At 33.9% G+C, this 23547-nt stretch overlaps 1 protein-coding gene across 2 annotated transcripts in view; it reads left to right on the top strand.

The window, feature by feature from the left end:
- Positions 1-23547, top strand: part of LOC143062945 (methionine--tRNA ligase, cytoplasmic-like) — a 120648-nt gene that overhangs the window by 33628 nt on the left and 63473 nt on the right. For both annotated transcript variants that reach the window (XM_076234801.1, XM_076234800.1), the window contains exons 13-15: positions 508-678; positions 3981-4076; positions 9400-9517. In XM_076234801.1, coding sequence (XP_076090916.1) covers positions 508-678; positions 3981-4076; positions 9400-9517 — 385 coding nt within the window. The remainder of the gene's footprint in view (positions 1-507; positions 679-3980; positions 4077-9399; positions 9518-23547) is intronic.

The following is a 23547-nucleotide window of genomic DNA, read 5'->3' on the forward strand; positions in this document are numbered from 1 at the left end:
AATTTCTTCACGAAAATTAATTTGTTTACATTATTTAGAAAACATTGATTATTACATTCTAAACAAGTCATTTTTCATTTGGCTTTTAGCATAAGTATAAAAAAAGGTATTTATAGATATAGGAAGATGTTGTATGAGTGCCAATGAGACAACTCTCCATCCAAATAACAATTTATAAAACTAAACCATTGATTATAGGTCAATGTATGACCTTCAAAACGGAGTCTGGGCTCACACCGAACAACAAGCTCTAAAGGACCCCAAAATTACTAGTGTAAAACCATTCAAACTGGAAAACCAACGGTCTAATCTATATAAAAAAACAAGAAACGAGAAACACGTATAAATAACATAAATAAATGACAACTACTGTACATCAGATTCCTGATTCATGTTTATATTTCACTGATTTCATTATGCTGTATAATTTTGCAACTACCGATTATTTATTAATATAATAGATGATTTATTATTTTTAGAAGTAATAAGAATATCTTTTTGTTTTAGATTGAACCACAGCTTCAGAAACATCTAGACAAAGTGTTCAAATCAGGCACATGGACGAATAATGCCAAAGTGATAACTAGCTCTTGGATACGGGATGGACTAAAGCCAAGATGTATCAGTAGAGATCTAAAATGGGGAACACAAGTACCATTATCAGGGTACACTGATAAGGTAATTACTCCCCCTTGTTGTAATTCTTTTCTGTGGTTCTCATTAAGAGGATATGTAATGGTCTCCATTTGTCAGTCCTTCTGTCATAAGCTCATGCATGTTCAGGGACCATTTGACTTAAAGCATTCATATGTGATCAACTATTTATCAGTTATATTTGACAATTTGTACAGGAGTTATTTAACTTTGCCCTATATTGTTTTGATATTGTAACAATAACACCTTGTAATGAAACTTCTCTGAGTTCCTTTTACAGAAAGCTCTAATACTTGGTAGGATTGTTTGCCATCATGCATATGTGAAGTTGAACACATTGTACCACCATTTTTGATCCTACCATTTTTAGTTATATGACTGTCCATTTTTTAAATATTGTGACACATCATCTATCATCAACCACCTGTTTACCAAATACTTGTAGAAGGGGTATCATTTGTCAGTAATATACCACAGTTTCATCATGTGTTCACCTATGATAGTGGAGAGCATTATTTTTTCTGATCTGTGGGTCTGTATGTCTGTTCGTCCGTCTGTCCCGCTTCAGGTGATAGTTTTTGGTCAGGTAGTTTTTGTCGAGCCTGCAACTTTTGTTGCAGAAAGCTCCACATAGGGATAGTGATCCGGCGGCGGCGGCGGCGTTAGCTTACTTCTTAAAAGCTTTATATTTTAGAAGGTGGAAGACCTGGATGCTTCATACTTTGTATATAGATGCTTCATGTTACGAAGTTCCCGTCAGTCACATGTCCAATGTCCTTGACCTCATTTTCATGGTTCAGTGACCACTTGAAAAAAAAGTTCAAATTTTTTGTAATGTTGAATTCTCTCTTATTATAAGTAATAGGATAACTATATTTGATATGTGCGTACCTTGCAAGGTCCTCATGTCTGTCAGACAGTTTTCACTTGACCTCGACCTCATTTCATGGATCAGTGAACAAGGTTAAGTTTTGGTGGTCAAGTCCATATCTCAGATACTATAAGCAATAGGGCTAGTATATTCAGTGTATGGGAGGACTGTAAGGTGTACATGTCCAACTGGCAGGTGTCATCTGACCTTGACCTCATTTTCATGGTTCAGTGGTTATAGTTAAATTTTTGTGTTTTGGTCTGTTTTTCTCATACTATATGCAATAGGTCTACTACCGTAGATACTCGCTTATAATTATAAGTCGGGAAGTTTGGGAGTAAAATTCAGAATCCAGAGAGGGGTACCGACTTATAAGCGAGATCCAGCGACCAGAGGAAAAATCAAAGCTCGAGAAAAGTGGTCAGGAGTGAATTTCCTGGTCAAAACTACGTCGGTGATTGCCAATCCTACATAAATTCCTAAATTAAAAGTTTTTGTTGATAACAAATGACTACAATACTGTCTTTGTGTTTTATTTGTTCTCTGTTAACATTTTTCTGTCAATTTGTTTTGAATTTACGACTGTTTCCGGTTTGTGTATTGATTTTCATGGTCAAATGGTTTGTGCATAAACCCAAAAGAAAGAGCCAAGAACCAAAAATGAAAACGAGATAACAATGTACCAACTATGTAAAAGGATGTATTCAGCGGAGTTATTGTGTCATTATTGTGATATCATGATATCAATTCAATACTTATAAATCATACAATAATCAAAAATAATTTTAATATTCATTCCCAAGATCAAAATATTATTCATTAAAATGTCTCAGGTAAACACAAAGATTACAAAATTGATTGGCAAGCCAATATAATCCATTGATAACCCCTAATTAAGAGACAAAGAGTTGTATTCACTAAAGGTGTGGAAAATATGAGTGATAGGTGAACAGATGACACTAATGAGTTGGGAGTTATTTTAATATAAAGTTGATTAGCTTCACTTAATTTTTTTAATCCTTTAATCATCACAATATAATAAGAATTATGAAGTGTACATGCTCCTTTAACACGGAGTTATGTGTGCTGTGAAAAATATTGATTGACTTTAAAAATTTTCAAGTTCATATTGGTTTATGTTCGCTTTTCTCAAACAATAGGTTGTTAGTCATACCCTACAAAATCATTGATGCATTACGTAAACAACACATGGCTAATCTGTAATCAAACAGTGAACAAAACAACAGGAATAAATACATCTTTATTATTAACAGCTATATAAATTATCATAATCAACATCAACTAAATTCAAACCTAACAAACATTCATGCAGAAAATGAATATAATTCCTGGATTTGCATTCGTTTTACCGGTGTTCAGTAACTGTCAGCTGCAAAAAAAATGTCCAAATTTTGTCCAACTTATAAGAGGGTCAAGACTAAATCCTCAGAATTTGGAGCTGAAAAGGGCATCTGACTTATAGTCGGATCGACTAATAGGCGAGTATCTACTGTATATTTGTTGTATGGAATGATTGTAAGGTGTACATGTCTAGCGGGCAGATGTCATGTGACCTTGACCTCATTTTCATGGTTCAGTGGTCAAAGTTAAGTTTTTGAGTTTTGGTCTTTTTATCTAATACTATATGCCATAGGTCAACTATATTTGGTGTATGGAAATATTTTATGATCTTTATGTCAGTCGCGCAGGTTTTATTTGACCGTGACCTCATTTTCACGGTTCATTGCACAGTGTTAAGTTTTTGTGTTTTAGTCTATTTTTCTTAAACTATAAGAAATGGGTCAACTATATATGTTGTATAGAAGCATTGTTAGCTGTACATGTCTGCCTGGCATGGTTCATCTGACCTTGAAATCATTTTCAAGGTTCATTGATCTTTGTTTAGTTATCTTGGTTAATACTAAGTTTATGTGACAGTTGTAATAAAGCTTAGCTTTATACTTAGGACTATCAACATAATATCAATGATTAGTATAAAAGGCGAGACATTTCAGCGTGTGCACTCTTGTTGATGAAGTTGAAGTCCAATCTACTTGAAATTTAGTACACATGTTCCCTATGATATGATCTTTCTAATTTTAATGCCAATTTAGAGTTTTGACCCCAATTTCATGGTCCACTGAACATAGAAAATATAAATGTGAGTGGGGCATTCGTGTACTATGGACACATTCTTGTTTTATGTATTTTGAAAACAATTATAAAAAGCTTTTGATAAAAAAGACTTTTTTAAAACAAGTGCTTTATGTATGAAGATTCCTACATACAGGTAAACATAAATTTGTCCTTTGACAGAATTTTTATGTATAAGGATTCTTCCTTTTCACAGGTGCTGTATGTATGAAGAAAACCTATATTTATGTATAATTGTCCCTTTTGACAGATGTTTCATGCATTGAATTTCTAGTTTACATTCAATTGTCCTTTTTGACAGGTGTTCTATGTATGGTTTGATGCACCCATTGGATATATTTCAATAACAGCCAATTACACAGAGCATTGGGAGCAATGGTGGAAGAATCCTGACAAGGTAGTTCTCTATAAAGTTATAGGACCAGTCTATTTGTCTTTATGAGCCATGTATAAACCAGGAAATGAACTACTGCACAGTTTCAATAATAATGTCAGAAAACATAACTATCATTAAGAGATGGATACACTTTAATGAGTGCAATGTTTCTGGATCAATCTTCATAAGAAAAGTTGGAGACTAAAATCTTAGGAAGCTAAAATACATAATTCAGTTGTGAGCAATCAAAACCAAAAGGACCAAATAGGAAGTTCTAAACCATTTAAGATTAGCTATTGTAAGGGAATAGCAACATTTAGTACAAAATCAATTTATAAAATTAAGATTTAGCTCATTTATAATTGTTGAGCAAAGTGGCAGAAAGCTTGACATGGAGACAGTGATCCGGCGACCTACATTATACAATTATAGCCTTTGTATGAGGTTGATACAGGGATTTATCATATGTTTAGTAGTAAATGCAGTAGTTTTGAATATTTGATAAATAGCCTGCTGTTTAATCCATATCGCGCAACTTTGATGCGCACCCTTTATTGCATACTCTTTATCACACCCCTACCCTTTATCGCATACCCTTTATCACATCCCTACTTTTTTTTTTTTTTTTTTACATTAAGTCAGTTTTTTATTTATGTAAGCTTAAAAAATATTTTTCCTCAAAATAGGTAGTCATTTGGGCGTGACACAATTTATTGAATGACGTCATTGTTTAGCATGTACATTTGACGTCACAACGTTAAGTTTTCATATTTTTTGGCACACTAAATGCAACTATAAAAAATACAAAACACACAAACAAAATCAATAATAAACAAAATATTTTTAAAACAACAGCACACAAATTGTAAGGTTACCAAGGTGCTTTGGATAAGTAATTGAGCAGTTCTTTTAAGGCTTTTAAAACAAAACAAAAATAGAACTGAAGGTAACCCAGTTAACATTTTTAGCTCACCTGGCCCGAAGGGCCAAGTGAGCTTTTCTCATCACTTGGCGTCCGGCGTCCGACGTCGTCCGGCGTCTGTCGTCGTTAACTTTTACAAAAATCTTCTCCTCTGAAACTGCCAGGCCAAATTTAACCAAACATGGCCACAATCATTATTAGGGTATCTAGTTTAAAAATTGTGGTCGGTGACCGGCCCAACCAACCAAGATGGCCGCCATGGCTAAAAATACTACAGAGGGGTAAAATGCAGTTTTTAGCTTATAACTCAAAAACCAAAGCATTTAGAGCAAATCTGACAGGGGTAAAATTGTTTATCAGGTCAAGATCTATCTGCCCTGAAATTTTGAGATGAATCGGACAACCAGTTGATAGGTTGCTGCCCCTGAATTGGTAATTTTAAGGAAATGTTGCTGTTTTTGGTTATTATCTTGAATATTATTATAGATAGAGATAAACTGTAAACAGCAAAAATGTTCAGCAAAGTAAGATCTACAAATAAGACAACAGTACCAAAATGGTCTGTTGACCCCTTTAGGAGTTATTGCCCTTTATAGTCAATTTTTAACCATTTTTCGTAAATCTTAGTTAACTTTTACAAAAATCTTCTCCTCTGAAACTACTGGACCAAATTAAATCAAACTTGACCACAATCATCATTCCGGTATCTAGTTTAAAAATTGTGTCTGGTGACCCGGCCAACCAACCAAGATGGCTGCCATGGCTAAAAATAGAACATAGGGGTAAAATACAGTTTTTGGCTTATCACTCAAAAACCAAAGCGTTTAGAGCATATCTGACATGTGGTAAAATTGTTTATTAGGGTAAGATCTATCTGCCCTGAAATTTTTAGATGAATCGGACAACCGATTGATAGGTTGCTGCCCCTGAATTGGTAATTTTAAGGAAATTTTGCTGTTTTTGGTTATTATCTTGAATATTATTATAGATAGAGATAAACTGTAAACAGCAAAAATGTTCAGCAAAGTAAGATCTACAAATAAGTCTACATGTCCAAAATGATCTGTTGACCCCTTTAGGAGTTATTGCCCTTTATAGTCAATTTTTAACCATTTTTCGTAAATCTTAGTTATCTTTTACAAAAATCTTCTCCTCTGAAACTACTGGGCCAAATTAAACCAAACTTGGCCACAATCATCATGGGGGTATCTTGTTTAAAAATGTGTCCGGTGACCCGGCCAACCAACCAAGATGGCTGCCATGGCTAAAAATAGAACATAGGGGTAAAATGCAGTTTTTGGCTTATCACTCAAAAACCAAAGCATTTAGAGCAAATCTGACATGTGGTAAAATTGTTTATCAGGTCAAGATCTATCTGCAACAACAAAAGAGAGTTTTTAACGACCTCAGCTGGCTATACAACCCATGCACAATCAACTGAATTTTGCAGAAATCATTAATGGATAGATTGCCCTTATATGATAATTTTTTATTACCTTTTTGTTTTTTTTGGCAAAAAGGGGGGGAGGGGTGCGCAACAACAAAACAACTTCACAACTTTCTCATTACTTTGCATTTCTCGTTAGATAAATTTTACAAAAATTCTCCCCTGAAACATCTGTCAAATTTAAACAAACTTGGTTTAAATCACCACTAGAATATCCAGGGACCACTGTGTATGATGACCCTGCCTGCCCACATGGCTGAAATAAAACATAGCTTTCAACACACTTTTTAGTATTATATCTTTGAAACTAAACGACAGTACAACAGTTGCATTTATCATGCATCAATTGTAAATAAAAATATCAGGTGAGTGACACAGGGTCCTTGGACCCTCTAGTTTATATAATATAACTCTCCTGTTGAAATATATGATAAAGCGTATAAAACATGGCAAAATCCATATCACATGCCGTATCACCCTCGACCAATATCATCCCTCAGGATGATACGACATACGATATGGATTTTGTCATGTATTATTCTCTATATATTGACCTTAAACAAGTATATTGACTGAGGACGAAGTCTGAGGTTGATATACTTCTTTGGGTCTATATATTCTGTATTGACCTCAAACAAAGGCTATATTTGTTATATTATTAATTTCCAACCATATTTATATCAAAATCATCATTTGATTTTATTGGAATTTTATAGATATCTTATTGTCTCTTTGACAAAATATCAACATATTAGTTGTTATTTTAATTGCTTTTTTAGCTCACCTGGCCCGAAGGGCCAAGTGAGCTTTTCTCATCACTTTGCGTCCGTCGTCCGTCGTCCGTCGTCGTCCGTCGTCGTCGTCCGTCGTCGTTAACTTTTACAAAAATCTTCTCCTCTGAAACTACTGGGCGAAATTAAACCAAACTTGGCCACAATCATCATTGGGGTATCTAGTTTAAAAAATGTGTGGCGTGACCCGGCCAACCAACCAAGATGGCCGCCATGGCTAAAAATAGAACATAGGGGTAAAATGCAGTTTTTGGCTTATAACTCAAAAATCAAAGCATTTAGAGCAAATCTGACATGGGGTAAAATTGTTTATCAGGTCAAGATCTATCTGCCCTCAAATTTTCAGATGAATTGGACAACTGGTTGTTGGGTTGCTGCCCTCCAATTGGTAATTTTAAGGAAATTTTGCTGTTTTTGGTTATTTTCTTGAATATTATTATAGATAGAGATAAACTGTAAACAGCAATAATGTTCAGCAAAGTAAGATTTACAAATAAGTCAACATGACCAAAATGGTCAGTTGACCCCTTTAGGAGTTATTGCCCTTTATAGTCAATTTTTAACCATTTTTCGTAAATCTTTGTAATCTTTTACAAAAATCTTCTTCTCTGAAACTACTGGTCCAAATTAAACCAAACTTGGCCACAATCACAATTGGGGTATCTAGTTTAAAAAATGTGTGGCGTGACCCGGCCAACCAACCAAGATGGCCTCCACAGCTAAAAATAGAACATAGGGGTAAAATTCAGTTTTTGCCTTATAACTCAAAAACCAAAGCATTTAGAGCAAATCTGACTGTAGTAAAATTGATTATCAGGTCAAGATCTATCTGCCCTGAAATTTACAGATGAATCAGACAACCTGTTGTTGGGTTGCTGCCCCTGAATTGGTAATTTTAAGGAAATTTTGCTGTTTTTGGTTATTTATCTTGAATATTATTATAGATAGAGATAAACTGTAAACAGCAATAATGTTCAGCAAAGTAAGATTTACAAATAAGTCAGCATGACTGAAATGGTCAGTTGACCCCTTTAAGAGTTATTGCCCTTTATAGGCAATTTTTAACCATTTTTCATAAATCTTAGTTATCTTTTACAAAAATCATTTTCTCTGAAACTACTGGGCAAAATTAATCCAAACTTGGCCAAAATCATCATTGGGGTATCTAGTTTAAAAAATGTGTGGCGTGACCCTGCCAACCAACCAAAATGGCTGCCATGGCTAAAAATAGAACATAGGGGTAAAATGTAGATTTTGGCTTATATCTCTGAAACCAAAGTATTTAGAGCAAATCTGACAAGGGATAAATTGTTTATCAGGTCAAGATCTATCTGCCCTGAAATTTTCAGACAAAACAGACACCCTGTTGTTGGGTTGCTGCCCCAGAATTAGTAATTTTAAGGAAATTTTGCAGTTTTTGGTTATTATCTTGAATATTATAATAGATAGAGATAAACTGTAAACAGCAATAATGTTCAGCAAAGTAAGATCTACAAATAAGTCAAACATGACCAAAATTGTCAAGTTACCCCTTATGGAGTAATTGCCCTTTATAGTCATTTTTTAACAATTTTCATTAATTTTTGTAAATTTTTGTAAATTTGTAGAATATATTTTCCACTGTAATTACTGGGCCAAGTTCATTATAGATAAAGATAACTGTAGCAAGAAGAATGTCCAGTAAAGTAAGATCTACAAACACATCATGATCACCAAAACACAATTTTGTCATGAATTTATCTGTGTCCATTGTTTAATATGCACATAGACCAAGGTGAGCGACACAGGCTCTTGAGAGCCTCTAGTTTTGTTTGTTTGTTATCTTATGTATTTGAAGATTTTTTTCGTCAAATAATCAATCAAAGATATTATTTATTTCAAAACGTTTAAGATCGTTTAACAATATCCTGAAATTCATTACATGACATCACACAAAGTATATCGGTTTTTAGATATTCTAAAAATAGCCATACAATATGTTTTTTGATGTGCAATATGCCTTTTGTTATCCGGCGTTTTCTCTCTAACTTCGAAAATATAGTTTAACATGTGACTATCCCTAAACAAATCAAATTTGTTAAAATATACAAATTAATAATATTTTTTGAATATGCATATTAAGATATGAATTTATGATATTTTATTTTTGTATAATATATTTTGTTTGTTATTTTTTCTTTTCAGGTTGAGATGTATAATTTCCTTGGAAAAGACAATGTTCCATTCCATTCTGTCATATTCCCGTGTACAATGCTCGGAGCTAACGATAACTACACTGTTGTCAAACACATGATAGCAACAGGTAATTACACATGATAGCTATAAGTAATAACACATGATATCATTTTGGGGCCTTTTAAAGCTGATAATGCAGTATGGTTTTTCTAATTGTTGAAGGCAGTACGATGACTTATAGTTGTTAATATCTGTGTCATTTGGTATCTTGTTGAGAGTTGTCTCATTGACAAATTGGCTATCATACCCATCTTTTTTTATATATATAACATTTTTAGCTCACCTTTCCTAAAAGGAAATGTGAGCTTTTGCCATCACTTGGCGTCCGTCGTCTTCCGTCATCGTCCTCGTCGTCGTAAACTATTTCAAAGATCTTCTCCTCTGAAACTATTGAACCAATTCAAACCAAACTTCATCTGATTGATTCCTAGGGTATCTAGAATAAAGTTTGTGCTTTAATTCCCATTTCATCAAAAAACATGGCCGCCATGGCTAAAAATAGAACATAGGGGTAAAATGCAGTTTTTGGCTAATAACTCAAAAACCAAAGCATTTAGAGCAAATCTGACAGGGGTAAAATTGTTTATCAGGTCAAGATCTATCTGCCCTGAAATTTTGAGATGAATCGGACAATCTGTTGTTGGGTTGCTGCCCCTGAATTTGTAATTTTAAGGAAATTTTGCTGTTTTTGGTTATTATCTTGAATACTATTATAGATAGAGATAAACTGTAAACACCAATAATGTTCAGCAAAACTAGATCAACAAATAAGTCAACATGGTCAGTTGACCCCTTTAGGAGTTATTGAACCATTTTTCGTAAAACTTAGTAATCTTTTACAAAAATCTTCTCCTCTGAAACTACTGGACCAAATTAATCCAAACTTGGCCACAATCATCATTAGGGAATTTAGTTTAAAAAATGTGTCCGTTGACCCGGCCAATCAACCCTTTATTTTAAAATGTCTCTTGATACTATCTTTTTAAATATATCCTTCATCAGTTATTCTTTAGTTTTGTTCATAGTTTATAAATAAATAAATTCGCAAATTGAAACAGTAAAGTCAATAAATTCAAAATTGTCTGGAACTAACAACATAGCTATAACACTAACAGTAATTTTTAACAGAATAGAACACATTGAAACACTCTGGTAGACAGAGGTGCTTTCCACAATCTAGACAGCCATATTTTGTTTGTCTAAGTGTGTCTTGTTGATTATTTTTCACTCTCATGTGACAGACATGGCACCAACTTTTATTTCCAAAGGAACCTGGCAAGTGTCTCTGTTTAAGACAGTCATCAACCGGGACAAATGATGGATGGCCTTTACGAACTGAACCACCTGCATATCCACCTATCAGTCCTGCTGCTACTGCCTTAGAAAACTTCAAAAAGGTTGATGGTCTCTTACCAGGGCCTGGTTGATGATGAGGAGAGAGCAGAAAAAGCCTAAAGGCATTAAATTTCAACATTTCTATCATTGTAAAGAAAATACTTTTAGGCCATTTCAGTGTTTTGTGTTGGAAAACATAGAACTGGATGTACTGGTCAGTCCTATCACAGTGATTGGGAAGGACCTGCGCCTATAGCGCATATTTACCAGAAATGGCGCATAGAGTGACAAATGTAAGCGCCCACGTGGCACACGATATTTTTCACATCCTTTCGAAACGTTTAGATATCGTCAAATAGATTTTCGGTCGTGTTCCGTGCCGCCATGTGTGTGTACACAACTGTATAATGTTCCTCCAATCATAGGAGCACCTATATATTTTTAGGACGTTTCGGGTGTTTTCCTATGGAAATAGAACCATGCAGTTTAACGTCTCAGGTGTTTTCCTATGGTAATAATAGAACCATGCAGTCTAACTGATAACCCAAAAAACGTAATTAACCATCATTCATGATATTATTTTTTATAAACAACTTTAAATTTGTGAAATTTGGCTATTACAGAGGAGATTTAACTCTAATAATAATCTACTAATTTAGTTTAGCTTGCTATTATTTCGATTGAAAACCCCTGAAGCCTTTTTATGAATATAGTTTTTGTCTCCATAAAAGGCGCTTAACTGTCTTTGTCCTTTTTAGCTCACCTGGCCCGAAGGGCCAAGTGAGCTTTTCTCATCACTTGGCGTCCGTCGTCCGTCGTCGTCCTTCGTCCGTCGTCGTCCGTCGTCGTTAACTTTTACAAAAATCTTCTCCTCTGAAACTACTGGGCCAAATCAAACCAAACTTGGCCACAATCATCATTGGGGTATCTAGTTTAAAAAATGTGTGGCGTGACCCGGTCAACCAACCAAGATGGCCGCCACGGCTAAAAATAGAACATAGGGGTAAAATGCAGTTTTTGGCTTATAACTCAAAAACCAAAGCATTTAGAGCAAATCTGACATGGGGGTAAAAATGTTTATCAGGTCAAGATCTATCTGCCCTGAAATTTTCAGATGAATCGGTCAATCGGTTGTTGGGTTGCTGCCCCTGAATTGGTAATTTTGAGGAAATTTTGCTGTTTTTGGTTATTATCTTGAATATTATTATAGATAGAGATAAACTGTAAACAGCAATAATGTTCAGCAAAGTAAGATCTACAAATAAGTCAACATGACCAAAATGGTCAGTTGACCCGTTTAGGAGTTATTGCCCTTTATAGTCAATTTTTAACCATTTTTCGTTAATTAAAGTAGTCTTTTACAAAAATCTTCTCCTCTGAAACTACTGGGCCAAATTAATCCAAACTTGGCTACAATCATCTTTGGGGTATCTAGTTTAAAAAATGTGTGGCGTGACCTGGTCAACCAACCAAGATGGCCACCACGGCTAAAAATAGAACAAAGGGGTAAAATGCAGTTTTTGGCTTATAACTCAAAAACCAAAGCATTTTGAGGAAATCTGAAGGGATAAAAATGTTTATCAGGTCAAGATCTATCTGCCCTGAAATTTTCAGATGAATCAGTCAATCGGTTGTTGGGTTGCTGCCCCTGAATTGGTAATTTTGAGGAAATTTTGCTGTTTTTGGCTATTATCTTGAATATTATTATAGATAGAGATAAACTGTAAACAGCAATAATGTTCAGCAAAGTAAGATCTACAAATAAGTCAACATGACCAAAATGGTCAGTTGACCCGTTTAGGAGTTATTGCCCTTTATAGTCAATTTTAACCATTTTTCATAAATTAAATTAATCTTTTACAAAAATCTTCTCCTCTGAAACTACTGGGCCAAATTAATCCAAACTTGGCCACAATCATCTTTGGGGTATCTAGTTTAAAAAATGTGTGGCGTGACCTGGTCAACCAACCAAGATGGCCGCCACCGCTTTAAATAGAACATAGGGGTAAAATGCAGTTTTTGGCTTATAACTCAAAAACCAAAGCATTTTGAGGAAATCTGACATGGGATAAAAATGTTTATCAGGTCAAGATCTATCTGCCCTGAAATTTTCAGATGAATCGGTCAATCGGTTGTTGGGTTGCTGCCCCTGAATTGGTAATTTTGAGGAAATTTTGCTGTTTTTGGTTATTATCTTGAATATTATTATAGATAGAGATAAATTGTAAACAGCAATAATGTTCAGCAAAGTAAGATCTACAAATAAGTCAACATGACCAAAATGGTCAGTTGACCCCTTTAGGAGTTATTGCCCTTTATAGTCAATCTTTAACCATTTTTCATAAATCTAAGTAATCTTTTACAAAATCTCCACTGAAACTACTAGGCCACAATCATCTTTGGGGTATCTAGTTTGAAAAATGTCCGATGACCTGGCCATTCAACCAAGATGGCCGCCACGGCTAAAAATAGAACATAGGGGTAAAATGCAGTTTTTGGCTTATAACTATGAATTCAAAGCATCTAGAGCAAATCTGACAAGAAGTTAAATTGTTAATCAAATCAATATCTATCTGCCCTGAATTTTTCAGATGAATTGGACAACTGGTTGTTGGGTTGCTGCCCTCCAATTGGTAATTTTTAAAGAAATTTTGCCGTTTTTGGTTATCTTGAATACTATTATAGATAGCGATAAACTGTAAACAGCAATAATGTTCAGCAATGTAAGATCTACAAATAAGTCAACATGACCTAAATGGTCAATTGACCCCTTAAGGAGTTATTGCCCTTTATAGTCAATTTTTAACAATTTTCATTAATTTGGTAAATATATGTAAATTTTTACCAAATATAGTTCTCTGTTACTAATGGGCAAAGTTCATTATAGATATAATTGTAAGAAGCAAAATCGTTCAGTAAAGTAAGAACTTCAAACACATCACCATCACCAAAATACAATTTTGTCATGAATCCATTTTTGTCCTTTGTTTAATATGCACATAAACCAAGGTGAGCGACACAGGCTCTTTAGAGCCTCTAGTTTGATCTTTGGCTCGTTTTGACATTTTGTTAACATGACTTCAGCGAATTATTGTTTTCTTCTATCAATTAATGGTACTCTCTACTGTTAATCTTGTCATCGTGATGAAGTTATAATAATAATACAAGAAGTGCAGAGGAAGTGCCTGAAATGTCCTCTAATACTGGAATAAGTATGGTATCGACGATCACCCAAATTTAATGTTAAAAAAACCAACCATGAACATGAACAAGCCAAGGCAACAGTACCAGTTTAAACATTGTAAATACAGGTTATCTTTAATATTTTCCGTTTTGGAAGAAGTTATTGTATATTCATTGAAATTACAGAATCACAGGAACAATATCCATGATATTATTTAAAATCATATAGGTAAGTACCAACACCTCTTTGCCAAAAAATAATGATACTTTTTTTTTTTTACAGAAGTCAATTCAAATGGCCCACTCATTTGACAACATGGCCCATTAGTTTTTAAAATGGCCCATTGAATTTATTTTTGAGGGGCCCTGGGCCATAGTGAAAAAAACCTTCCAGATCACTGCTATCAACCCCGCCCATGTATTGTGTGTAATCACAGATCATCTGTGGACATGGTATCTCTTGTCGTTGAAAAATACCATCTGCTTGTTGCACATTTCTCTGCACTGCACCAACTGAGAAATCATGTATACTTAAAATTAAGTCTACATTTTTTTTGTCCTTCCATACAACAGCAGCCTCTGCATCCTTCTGTCTAAACTGCATGTCCCCACGATTAGTTACACCTTCTGTGTTTTTCTTTATGATATCTTTAGGAAGCTCTCTCCTATTTATTCGTACAGTACCACATGCAGCAGTGTTATAATATTCAAACAAGTCTGTAAATAAGGTGGGGAAGTAATTGTCCATATAAATATGGTACCCTTTCCCTATAACATTTGCCTGTTCAATACAATTTTTGACTACACAGTTTGCCAGACCATGAGCTGCACCATTTATCCTCCCACTGTATACCTGACAGAAGGAACATATCATGTATTAGCTTCCACTATCGCCCACATTTTTTCCCCATTTGGTAGGCTTGGCTAGCATATACTGCTTAAAAGACAGTCATCCTTTGAATGGAACCGTCACCTCATTAACTGATAATTGCCTCTTAGGGATGTACTGGTTAACCATAGAATCTGTGAACATATTCATTAACGATTCAATTTTGTATAATTTTGAATAATTGGTATCCCCGGGCTGTGGGGCTTACTCACTGTTTGAAAAATGGATGTACTGCATAATTTGCATATAGCGATCCCTTTTCATGACTTTACAGGGTATCCAGCATAACATATGTTGTCCAGGAGGATTTTATATCTGGTTTTACATTGATACCCATCAAGAAACATAAACCTAGAAAAGCCTTCATTTCTTCAACAGTTGGCTGAACCCATTGGGATTTATTTTCATCAGGATGATCATGAATTTGTTTATTATCATACCTGTCTGTCTCCTGTATGATGTATTGCAAAATGGCTTTGGTAAACAGCAATGAGAAAAAATCTACAGGCTCTTTATCTGGATCTAAAAACATGGTAGGACCAGTATTTCCACGTGGTAAAAATATATGTGGTAATCCCCTCTCATAATAGTTAAAATTCTCATGCCACCCATCAGCTTCAGCAGGACGGTCACCAGCCTCATCAACAAGGGGTTCATTTTCGTCAGAAAATTCATTTTCACCATCAACAACATCTAATTGACCTATCCCAATTTGTTCAAGCCTATGATTGTACCGCTGTGCAGCTGCACCAACTTCATTTTGCGAAAAGCCTTCAAACTCTTCATCCGAAGATTCAGACTTTTTTTTAATTTTTCACCCAAATGACATTACTACGTTTTCACTACAATTTTACTGTGGAACCCCCTTTTAGCCTAGAAAAATTTGATTGACTGCACAAAAATATGGATTTCCTTATTTGGGAGAACACATGTAGGTCGTGTGAAATTTATTTGTAGGCAAAAACCCTAAACTTCCGTAAATCAACAACATGCAAAGATGATACAGAAAGACAGTCATTTGCCGGCTTATCTTTTTTATTAAACAGTCCTAAGTAAATATTCTTAATTTTTAAAACAGTGGTACTTAAATGGTTTAAATATTTTGTGTGTCACTTAATGAACTTTCATTTTTTAAAGCAATCACGTTGACTGCACATGTCAACAAAATTGAAAAAATGGCGGCTAATTTCTTTTTTTTATCATAAACGCAAATCGAAAGTACGAAGAAATAACATAAATATGACTTTTATTGTCAAAATTTATACATAATATTAAAATTTGAAACCTGTTAACACATTGTGGTAACATACGCTTTACAGCTTTACGTAATTGATCTGATATTAAAACTGAAAGTAGGCCAGAGCATTTTTTGTTGTCCATGATGCATTCAGGCATCTCGCGGCTGTAGCGGGGTGTTGCTTTTAGGCATCATACGGCGGTACTAAGGTAATGCCTTAAGACATCATTCGCCTTGAATGGGTTAAACACAATGAATTATAGATATAGAAAATCTGACAAGAGCAGAAAAGTTCAGAAGATCAACATTTATATATAGCTTGTTGTTCAATTGACCAAATTGTTGGATAATTATTGTTTAAAGATGGCCTTGAAATGTGTCAAATCTTTAGGTGATAGATAATTATATTTCCTCTTTAACTAGATGTAAAATTAACAGATAAGATTATGGAAACAGTTTCAAACATATGAAGGATAAGAAAAAATCCAAAAGAAAAATTAACAGATGAGGTTTTGAAAACAATTTGGAACATATGAAGGATAGGATAAAGGCAAAAGAAAACGACCAATTAAAGTGTCCTTAAAGTGATAAGTATCCCCTGAAATGTGCCAATTGATTGAATAGGTATTGACATTCAGAATTTTGGCAGTGATCTGAATCAGGATTTGATGATGATCTTTGGATGATTTGTAAATAAGAAAGTCTCCCATTTAATAAATGCTAATAACTTGGAGAGTGACATTTAAATGATATGGATAAATTTGCCTTGAATGACGAATATTACCAGCATGAATCAATCTGTAAATGGATTTCATGTTGATCTTTAGATAATTTGTAAATAAGAAACTGTCCTATATAAAAAATGCTATTCGTATGTGACGTCATTATTTCACCTTGTACACAAAGCTATGTTCTGATTAACACAAAATATGCTTGACACATAAACACAAACTTACTGTTAAAAAATTGAAAACAGCACAGTTTAATAATTTCTTGTGTCCAAGCGCTTTTCTGGATTTACCTTCATCAGGAACGCTCAAAGCCAAACATTTGAAATCCAAAGATGTATAACATTCTCGCTATTTTCATGTTTATCTAAGTAAAATAAATTTATTTTAGCTGCTTACATAAAATGTTATGATATATTGTTTTTATACGTCAAAATTTTGACGGGACATATTATTATACGCCCGTCAAAATTTTGACGGGACATATTATGGTATACAAATGTCTGGTGTCCGTCCGTCTGTCCGTCTGTCCGGCGTAAACATGTCTCACTGTATTACCTGAGAACGACTTATCCAAATTTCATGAAACTTAATATAGTTGTTTCTTAATGATGGTCAAATGATCTGTATACTTTTTGGTGAAAATAAGATTAATACTTTTTGAGTTACGGCACTTTGTAACGAAAACAGGGGGGTGTTTTTTTCACATGTCGCAACGTATCTCAAAAACAATTCTTGATTATGGCTTAAAACTTTAAACACTTCTTAGTTATATTAATCTTAATATCTGTATACTTTTTGGTCATGATTCCAAATTTCATTTTTGAGTTATTGAGTATTTTGTAAAAAAGGGGGAGGGTTTTTTTACATGTCACACCATATCTCAAAAACAATTTATGATTATTGCTTAAAACTTTACACACATCTTTTTATACGACCGCAAAAATTTTAATTTTTTGGTCGTATATTGCTATCACGTTGGCGTCGTCGTCGTCGTCGTCGTCGTCCGAATACTTTTAGTTTTCGCACTCTAACTTTAGTAAAAGTGAATAGAAATCAATGAAATTTTAACACAAGGTTTATGACTACAAAAGGAAGGTTGGGATTGATTTTGGGAGTTTTGGTCCCAACATTTTAGGAATTAGGCCCAAATAAGCATTTTCTTGGTTTTCGCACTATAACTTTAGTTTAAGTGAATAGAAATCTATGAAATTTTGACACAAGGTCTATGACCACAAAAGGAAGGTTGGGATTGATTTTGGGAGTTTTGGTTCCAACAGTTTAGGAATTAAGGGCCAAAAAAGGGCCCAAATAAGCATTATTCTTGGTTTTCGCACAATTACTTTAGTATAAGTAAATAGAAATCAATGAAATTTTAACACAAGGTTTATGACCACAAAAGGAAGGTTCGGATTGATTTTTGGAGTTGAGGTCACAACAGTTTAGGAATTAGGGGCCAAAAAGGGGCCCAAATAAGCATTATTTTTGGTTTTTGCACCATAACTTTAGTATAAGTAAATAGAAATCTATGAAATTTAAACACAAGGTTTATGACCATAAAAGGAAGGTTGGGTTTGATTTTGGGAGTTTTGGTCCTAACAGTTTAGGAATAAGGGGCCCAAAGGGTCCAAAATTGAACTTTGTGTGATTTCATCAAAAATTGAATAATTGGGGTTCTTTGATATGCCGAATCTAACTATGTATGTAGATTCTTAATTTTTGGTCCAGTTTTCAAATTGGTCTACATTAAGGTCCAAAGGGTCCAAAATTAAACTTAGTTTGATTTTAACAAAAATTGAATCCTTGGGGTTCTTTGATATGCTGAATTTAAAAATGTACTTAGATTTTTAATTATTGGCCTAGTTTTCAAGTTGGTCCAAATGGGGGTCCAAAATTAAACTTTGTTTGATTTCATCAAAAATTGAATAAATGGGTTCTTTGATATGCCAAATCTAACTGTGTATGTAGATTCTTAATTTTTGGTCCAGTTTTCAAATTGGTCTACATTAAAGTCAAAAGGGTCCAAAATTAAACTAAGTTTGATTTTAACAAAAATTAAATTCTTGGGCTTATTTGATAGGCTTTATCTAAATATGAACTTTGATTTTTGATTATGGGCCCAGTTTTCAAGTTGGTCCAAATCAGGATTCCATATCAAGTATTGTGCAATAGCAAGAAATTTTCAATTGCACAGTATTGCACAATAGCTAGAAATATCTAATTGCACAATATTGTGCAATAGCAATTAATTTTCAATTGGAGTTATTTTTCTTTGTATAGAATAGTAGTTGATAATATATGTTGGAAATTTGCCAGACATGACTATGATGTCATTTTCCATTTTTATTTGCCAATAACTTTATGTAAATAACTTCATTGGAAATTTGCCAATATAAAATGTTGCTGATGAAGCTTTTTTTCCTTATCTTATCTAAAATGTTTTTAGATAATGTATGTTGGACATTTGCCAGACATGACTATGATGTCATTTTCTAGTTTTATTTGCCAATAACTTTATGTAAATAACTTCATTGGAAATTTGCCAATATAAAATGTTGCTGATGAAGTTTTTTTTATTGTTTTATATAATAAACAATGTATATTCACTTTTACTACCAACCAATCTTTACCATTCAGTGATAACAAGCACTTTATTTTACATTTTAATATTTTATGATGTATTTAAAAGAGTAGTTATTGTTGCAAACTCCATTAGAAATTTGAATTGATATCAGTTTTGGGAAAAGGGAAACGGGGATGTGAAAAAAAAGGGGGGGGGGTTTAAATTTTTCTCATTTCAGATTTCATAAATAAAAAGAAAATTTCTTCAAACATTTTTTTGAGAGGATTAATATTCAACAGCATAGTGAATTGCTCAAAGGCAAAAAAAACCTTTTAAGTTCATTAGACCACATTCATTCTGTGTCAGAAACCTATGCTGTGTCAACTATTTAATTTTAGATTTAAAAAGTTTGAAGAAGAAATCTTTAATCGATTTGTAAAATCTTGACATTTGTTTTGTTTAAAAAAAAAACATGTAATGTCAAAATTTGATCACAATCCAAATTCAGAGCTGTATCACGCTTGAATGTTTTGTCCATACTTGTCCCAACTGTTCAGGGTTCGACCTCTGCGGTCGTATAAAGCTGCGCCCTGCGGAGCACCTGGTTTATATTAATCTAAAGATCTGTATACTTTTTGGTGATGATTCAAAATTTCATTTTTGAGTTATTGAGTATTTTGTAAAAATGAGGGAGGGTTTTTTTACATGTTGTGCCGTATCTCAAAAACCATTTATGATTATTGCTTAAAACTTTACACACATCTTTGTTATATTAATCTAAAGATCTGTATACTTTTTGGTCATGTTGGTGGTGATTCAAAATTTTATTTTTGAGTTATTGAGTATTTTGTAAAAAAGAGGGAGGGTTTTTTTTACATGTTGCGCCGTATCTCAAAAATATTTTATGATTATTGCTTTAAACTTTACACACTTCTTTGTTATATTAATCTTAAGATCTGTATACTTTTTGGTTTTGATTCAACACTTTATTTTAGAGATTATCATTTAGGTTTTTGTAAAAAAAAAAAAAACCGGGGGAGGTGGGGGGGGGGGGGGTTCTACATGTCCCGCCGTGTCTCAAAAACCATATATGGTTATTGCTTAAAACTTTCTCAGAAACTATTTATTATTATTGCATAAAACTTCCTCACAAGACGTCGGGCGTATCATGCGCTCATGGCGCAGCTGTTTATTGAAACATCATAAATTTATCCTGCTATTAGTTTTTGTCGAGCCTGCAACTTTTGTTGCAGAAAGCTCGACATAGGGATAGTGATCCGGCGGCGGCTACGGCGGCGGCGTTAGCTCACTTCTTAAAAGCTTTACATTTTAGAAGGTGGAAGACCTGGATGCTTCATACTTTGTATATAGATGCTTCATGTTACGAAGTTTCCGTCAGTCACATGTCCAATGTCCTTGACCTCATTTTCATGGTTCAGTGACCACTTGAAAAAAAAAGTTCAAATTTTTTTTATTATGTTGAATTCTCTCTTATTATAAGTAATAGGATAAGTATATTTGATATGTGCGTACCTTGCAAGGTCCTCATGTCTGTCGGACAGTTTTCACTTGACCTCGACCTCATTTCATGGATCAGTGAACAAGGTTAAGTTTTGGTGGTCAAGTCCATATCTCAGATACTATAAGCAATAGGGCTAGTATATTCAGTGTATGGAAGGACTGTAAGGTGTACATGTCCAACTGGCAGGTGTCATCTGACCTTGACCTCATTTTCATGGTTCAGTGGTTATAGTTAAATTTTTGTGTTTTGGTCTGTTTTTCTCATACCATATGCAATAGGTCTACTATATTTGTTGTATGGAATGATTGTTAAGTGTACATGTCTAGCGTGCAGATGTCATGTGACCTTGACCTCATTTTCATGGTTCAGTGGTCAAAGTTAAGTTTTTGAGTTTTGGTCTTTTTATCTAATGCTATATGCCATAGGTCAACTATATTTGGTGTATGGAAATATTTTATGATCTTTATGTCAGTCGAGCAGGTTTTATTTAACCGTGACCTCATTTTCACGGTTCATTGCACAGTGTTAAGTTTTTGTGTTTTGGTCTATTTTTCTTAAACTATAAGTAATGTGTCAACTATATATGTTGTATAGAAGCATTGTTAGCTGTACCTGTCTGCCTTGCATGGTTCATCTGACCTGGACCTCTTTTTCAAGGTTCATTGGTCTTTGTTTAGTTATCTTGGTTAATGTTAAGTTTATGTGACAGTTGTAATAAAGCTTAGCTTTATACTTAGGACTATCAACATAATATCAATGATTAGTATAGAAGGCGAGACATTCAGCGTGTGCACTCTTGTTTTTTATAGATTAGACCGTTGGTTTTCCCGTTTGAATGGTTTTACATTAGTAATTTTGGGGCCCTTTATAGCTTGTTGTTCGGTGTGAGCCAAGGCTCTGTGTTGAAGACCGTACATTGACCTATAATGGTTTACTTTTTTTAAATTGTTATTTGGACGGAGATTTGTCTCATTGGCACTCACACCACATCTCCTATATCTATTAATAATTACTTACTAATTAGTGACAGTACATATATAGCATAAAATTGTTTATTATAGTGTCACATATTGATTGAAACAAGTCATTCACACAATATTCATACACATACAAACAAAAATCAATATCCAGCCAAAAATGACTTATGAGACACTGATCCTTAAAACCAAAATATAGACAAAAATAAACTATTTAAACTTGTAAATAATCTCATAAAAGTTATATCAAAATGGAACAAGTACCTACATATAAATAATTCTTAGTTTAAAAAAGATATGTATTAACTATGAAATATGAAATACTATAAAATTGGGCAAAAATCTTATAAATGAATACATTAAAAATTGATTAATGGAAAATATTACTGTAAAAATAATTTTCTACGCAAATAAAATTTATGTAAACATTTGCAAAAATAATACTGGATAATGGTACAATTCATAATTTCAATAAATTTTCTGTTTGTATTAAAATCTTGAAAGTCTTCAATAAGTTTTGAGCTTTCATTAAAAAGATTGTATCGCAGATCGTCATATAATGAGCATTCCATTAGAAAGTGTTATTCTGTTTTTATGCTGATAGTTTCGCACAGCACAAATATTCTGTCTTCAATGGGTGTAGGCGGCCTGAAGTATCTTCCTGTCTCACACGCAAGTGGAAGTGAACTGGAGCGAATCAGAGCCATTGTACATCCCTCAGTTTTGAAAATGTTCAGACGGACACATTGTTCGATTTTCACACTTTGTTTATATTGCCTATAAGTTCATAATTTGTTGCTGTTCTGTAAGTTATGTAGATCATTAAAAACTTCCTCGTGCCATTCCGTGTTATCTAATACAGTTAATTTTTTGCTAATTGTACGCATTACAGTTTTTGTAGATACACATAAATTGTACACAAGATCTGTCACATTTAGCAAATCAACAGTTTTGTGAACTTGGAAAGCCCAGCCCTTTCTATACCTTGAAGTCCATTTTAGTATTTTATTACAGTTTCTATGTTGATTAGAGCGTAAAAGTCTACACAAAAGCCTAGAGTAGTTAATTCACTGTTTTGTATAGCACAACGTCCAGCCCATATTGCCACGTGACGCTAAATTAGACGTTCATTTTCTGATGGACAAAAAGAATTTATAGACACGGTTCTGAATTGTCGATATGGCACTTAACGCTTTAGTGCCCCAAATACCACTACCATAGAGAAGAACTGGCTCTACCATTGATGTATACAGTTAAGTGTATTAAACCTTATATGTCATTCCACATGTTTTTAGCTCACCTGGCCTAAAAGGCCAAGTGAGCTTTTCTCATCACTTGGCGTCCAGCGTCCATCGTCCATCGTCGTCGTTAACTTTTACAAAAATCTTCTCCTCTGAAACTACTGGACCAAATTAAACCAAACTTGGCCACAATCATCATTGGGGTATCTAGTTTAAAAAATGTGTCTGGTGACCCGGCCATCAAACCAAGATGGCCGCCATGGCTAAAAATAGATCATGGGGTAAAATGCAGTTTTTGGCTTATAACTCAAAACCCAAAGCATTTAGAGCAAATCTGACATGGGGTAAAATTGTTTATCAGTTCAAGATCTATCTGCCCTGAAATTTTCAGATGAATCGGACAACCCGTTGTTGGGTTGCTG

Source organism: Mytilus galloprovincialis, chromosome 2 (assembly GCF_965363235.1).
Source record: "Mytilus galloprovincialis chromosome 2, xbMytGall1.hap1.1, whole genome shotgun sequence".
In the NCBI taxonomy this organism is placed as follows: Eukaryota; Metazoa; Mollusca; class Bivalvia; order Mytilida; family Mytilidae; genus Mytilus; species Mytilus galloprovincialis.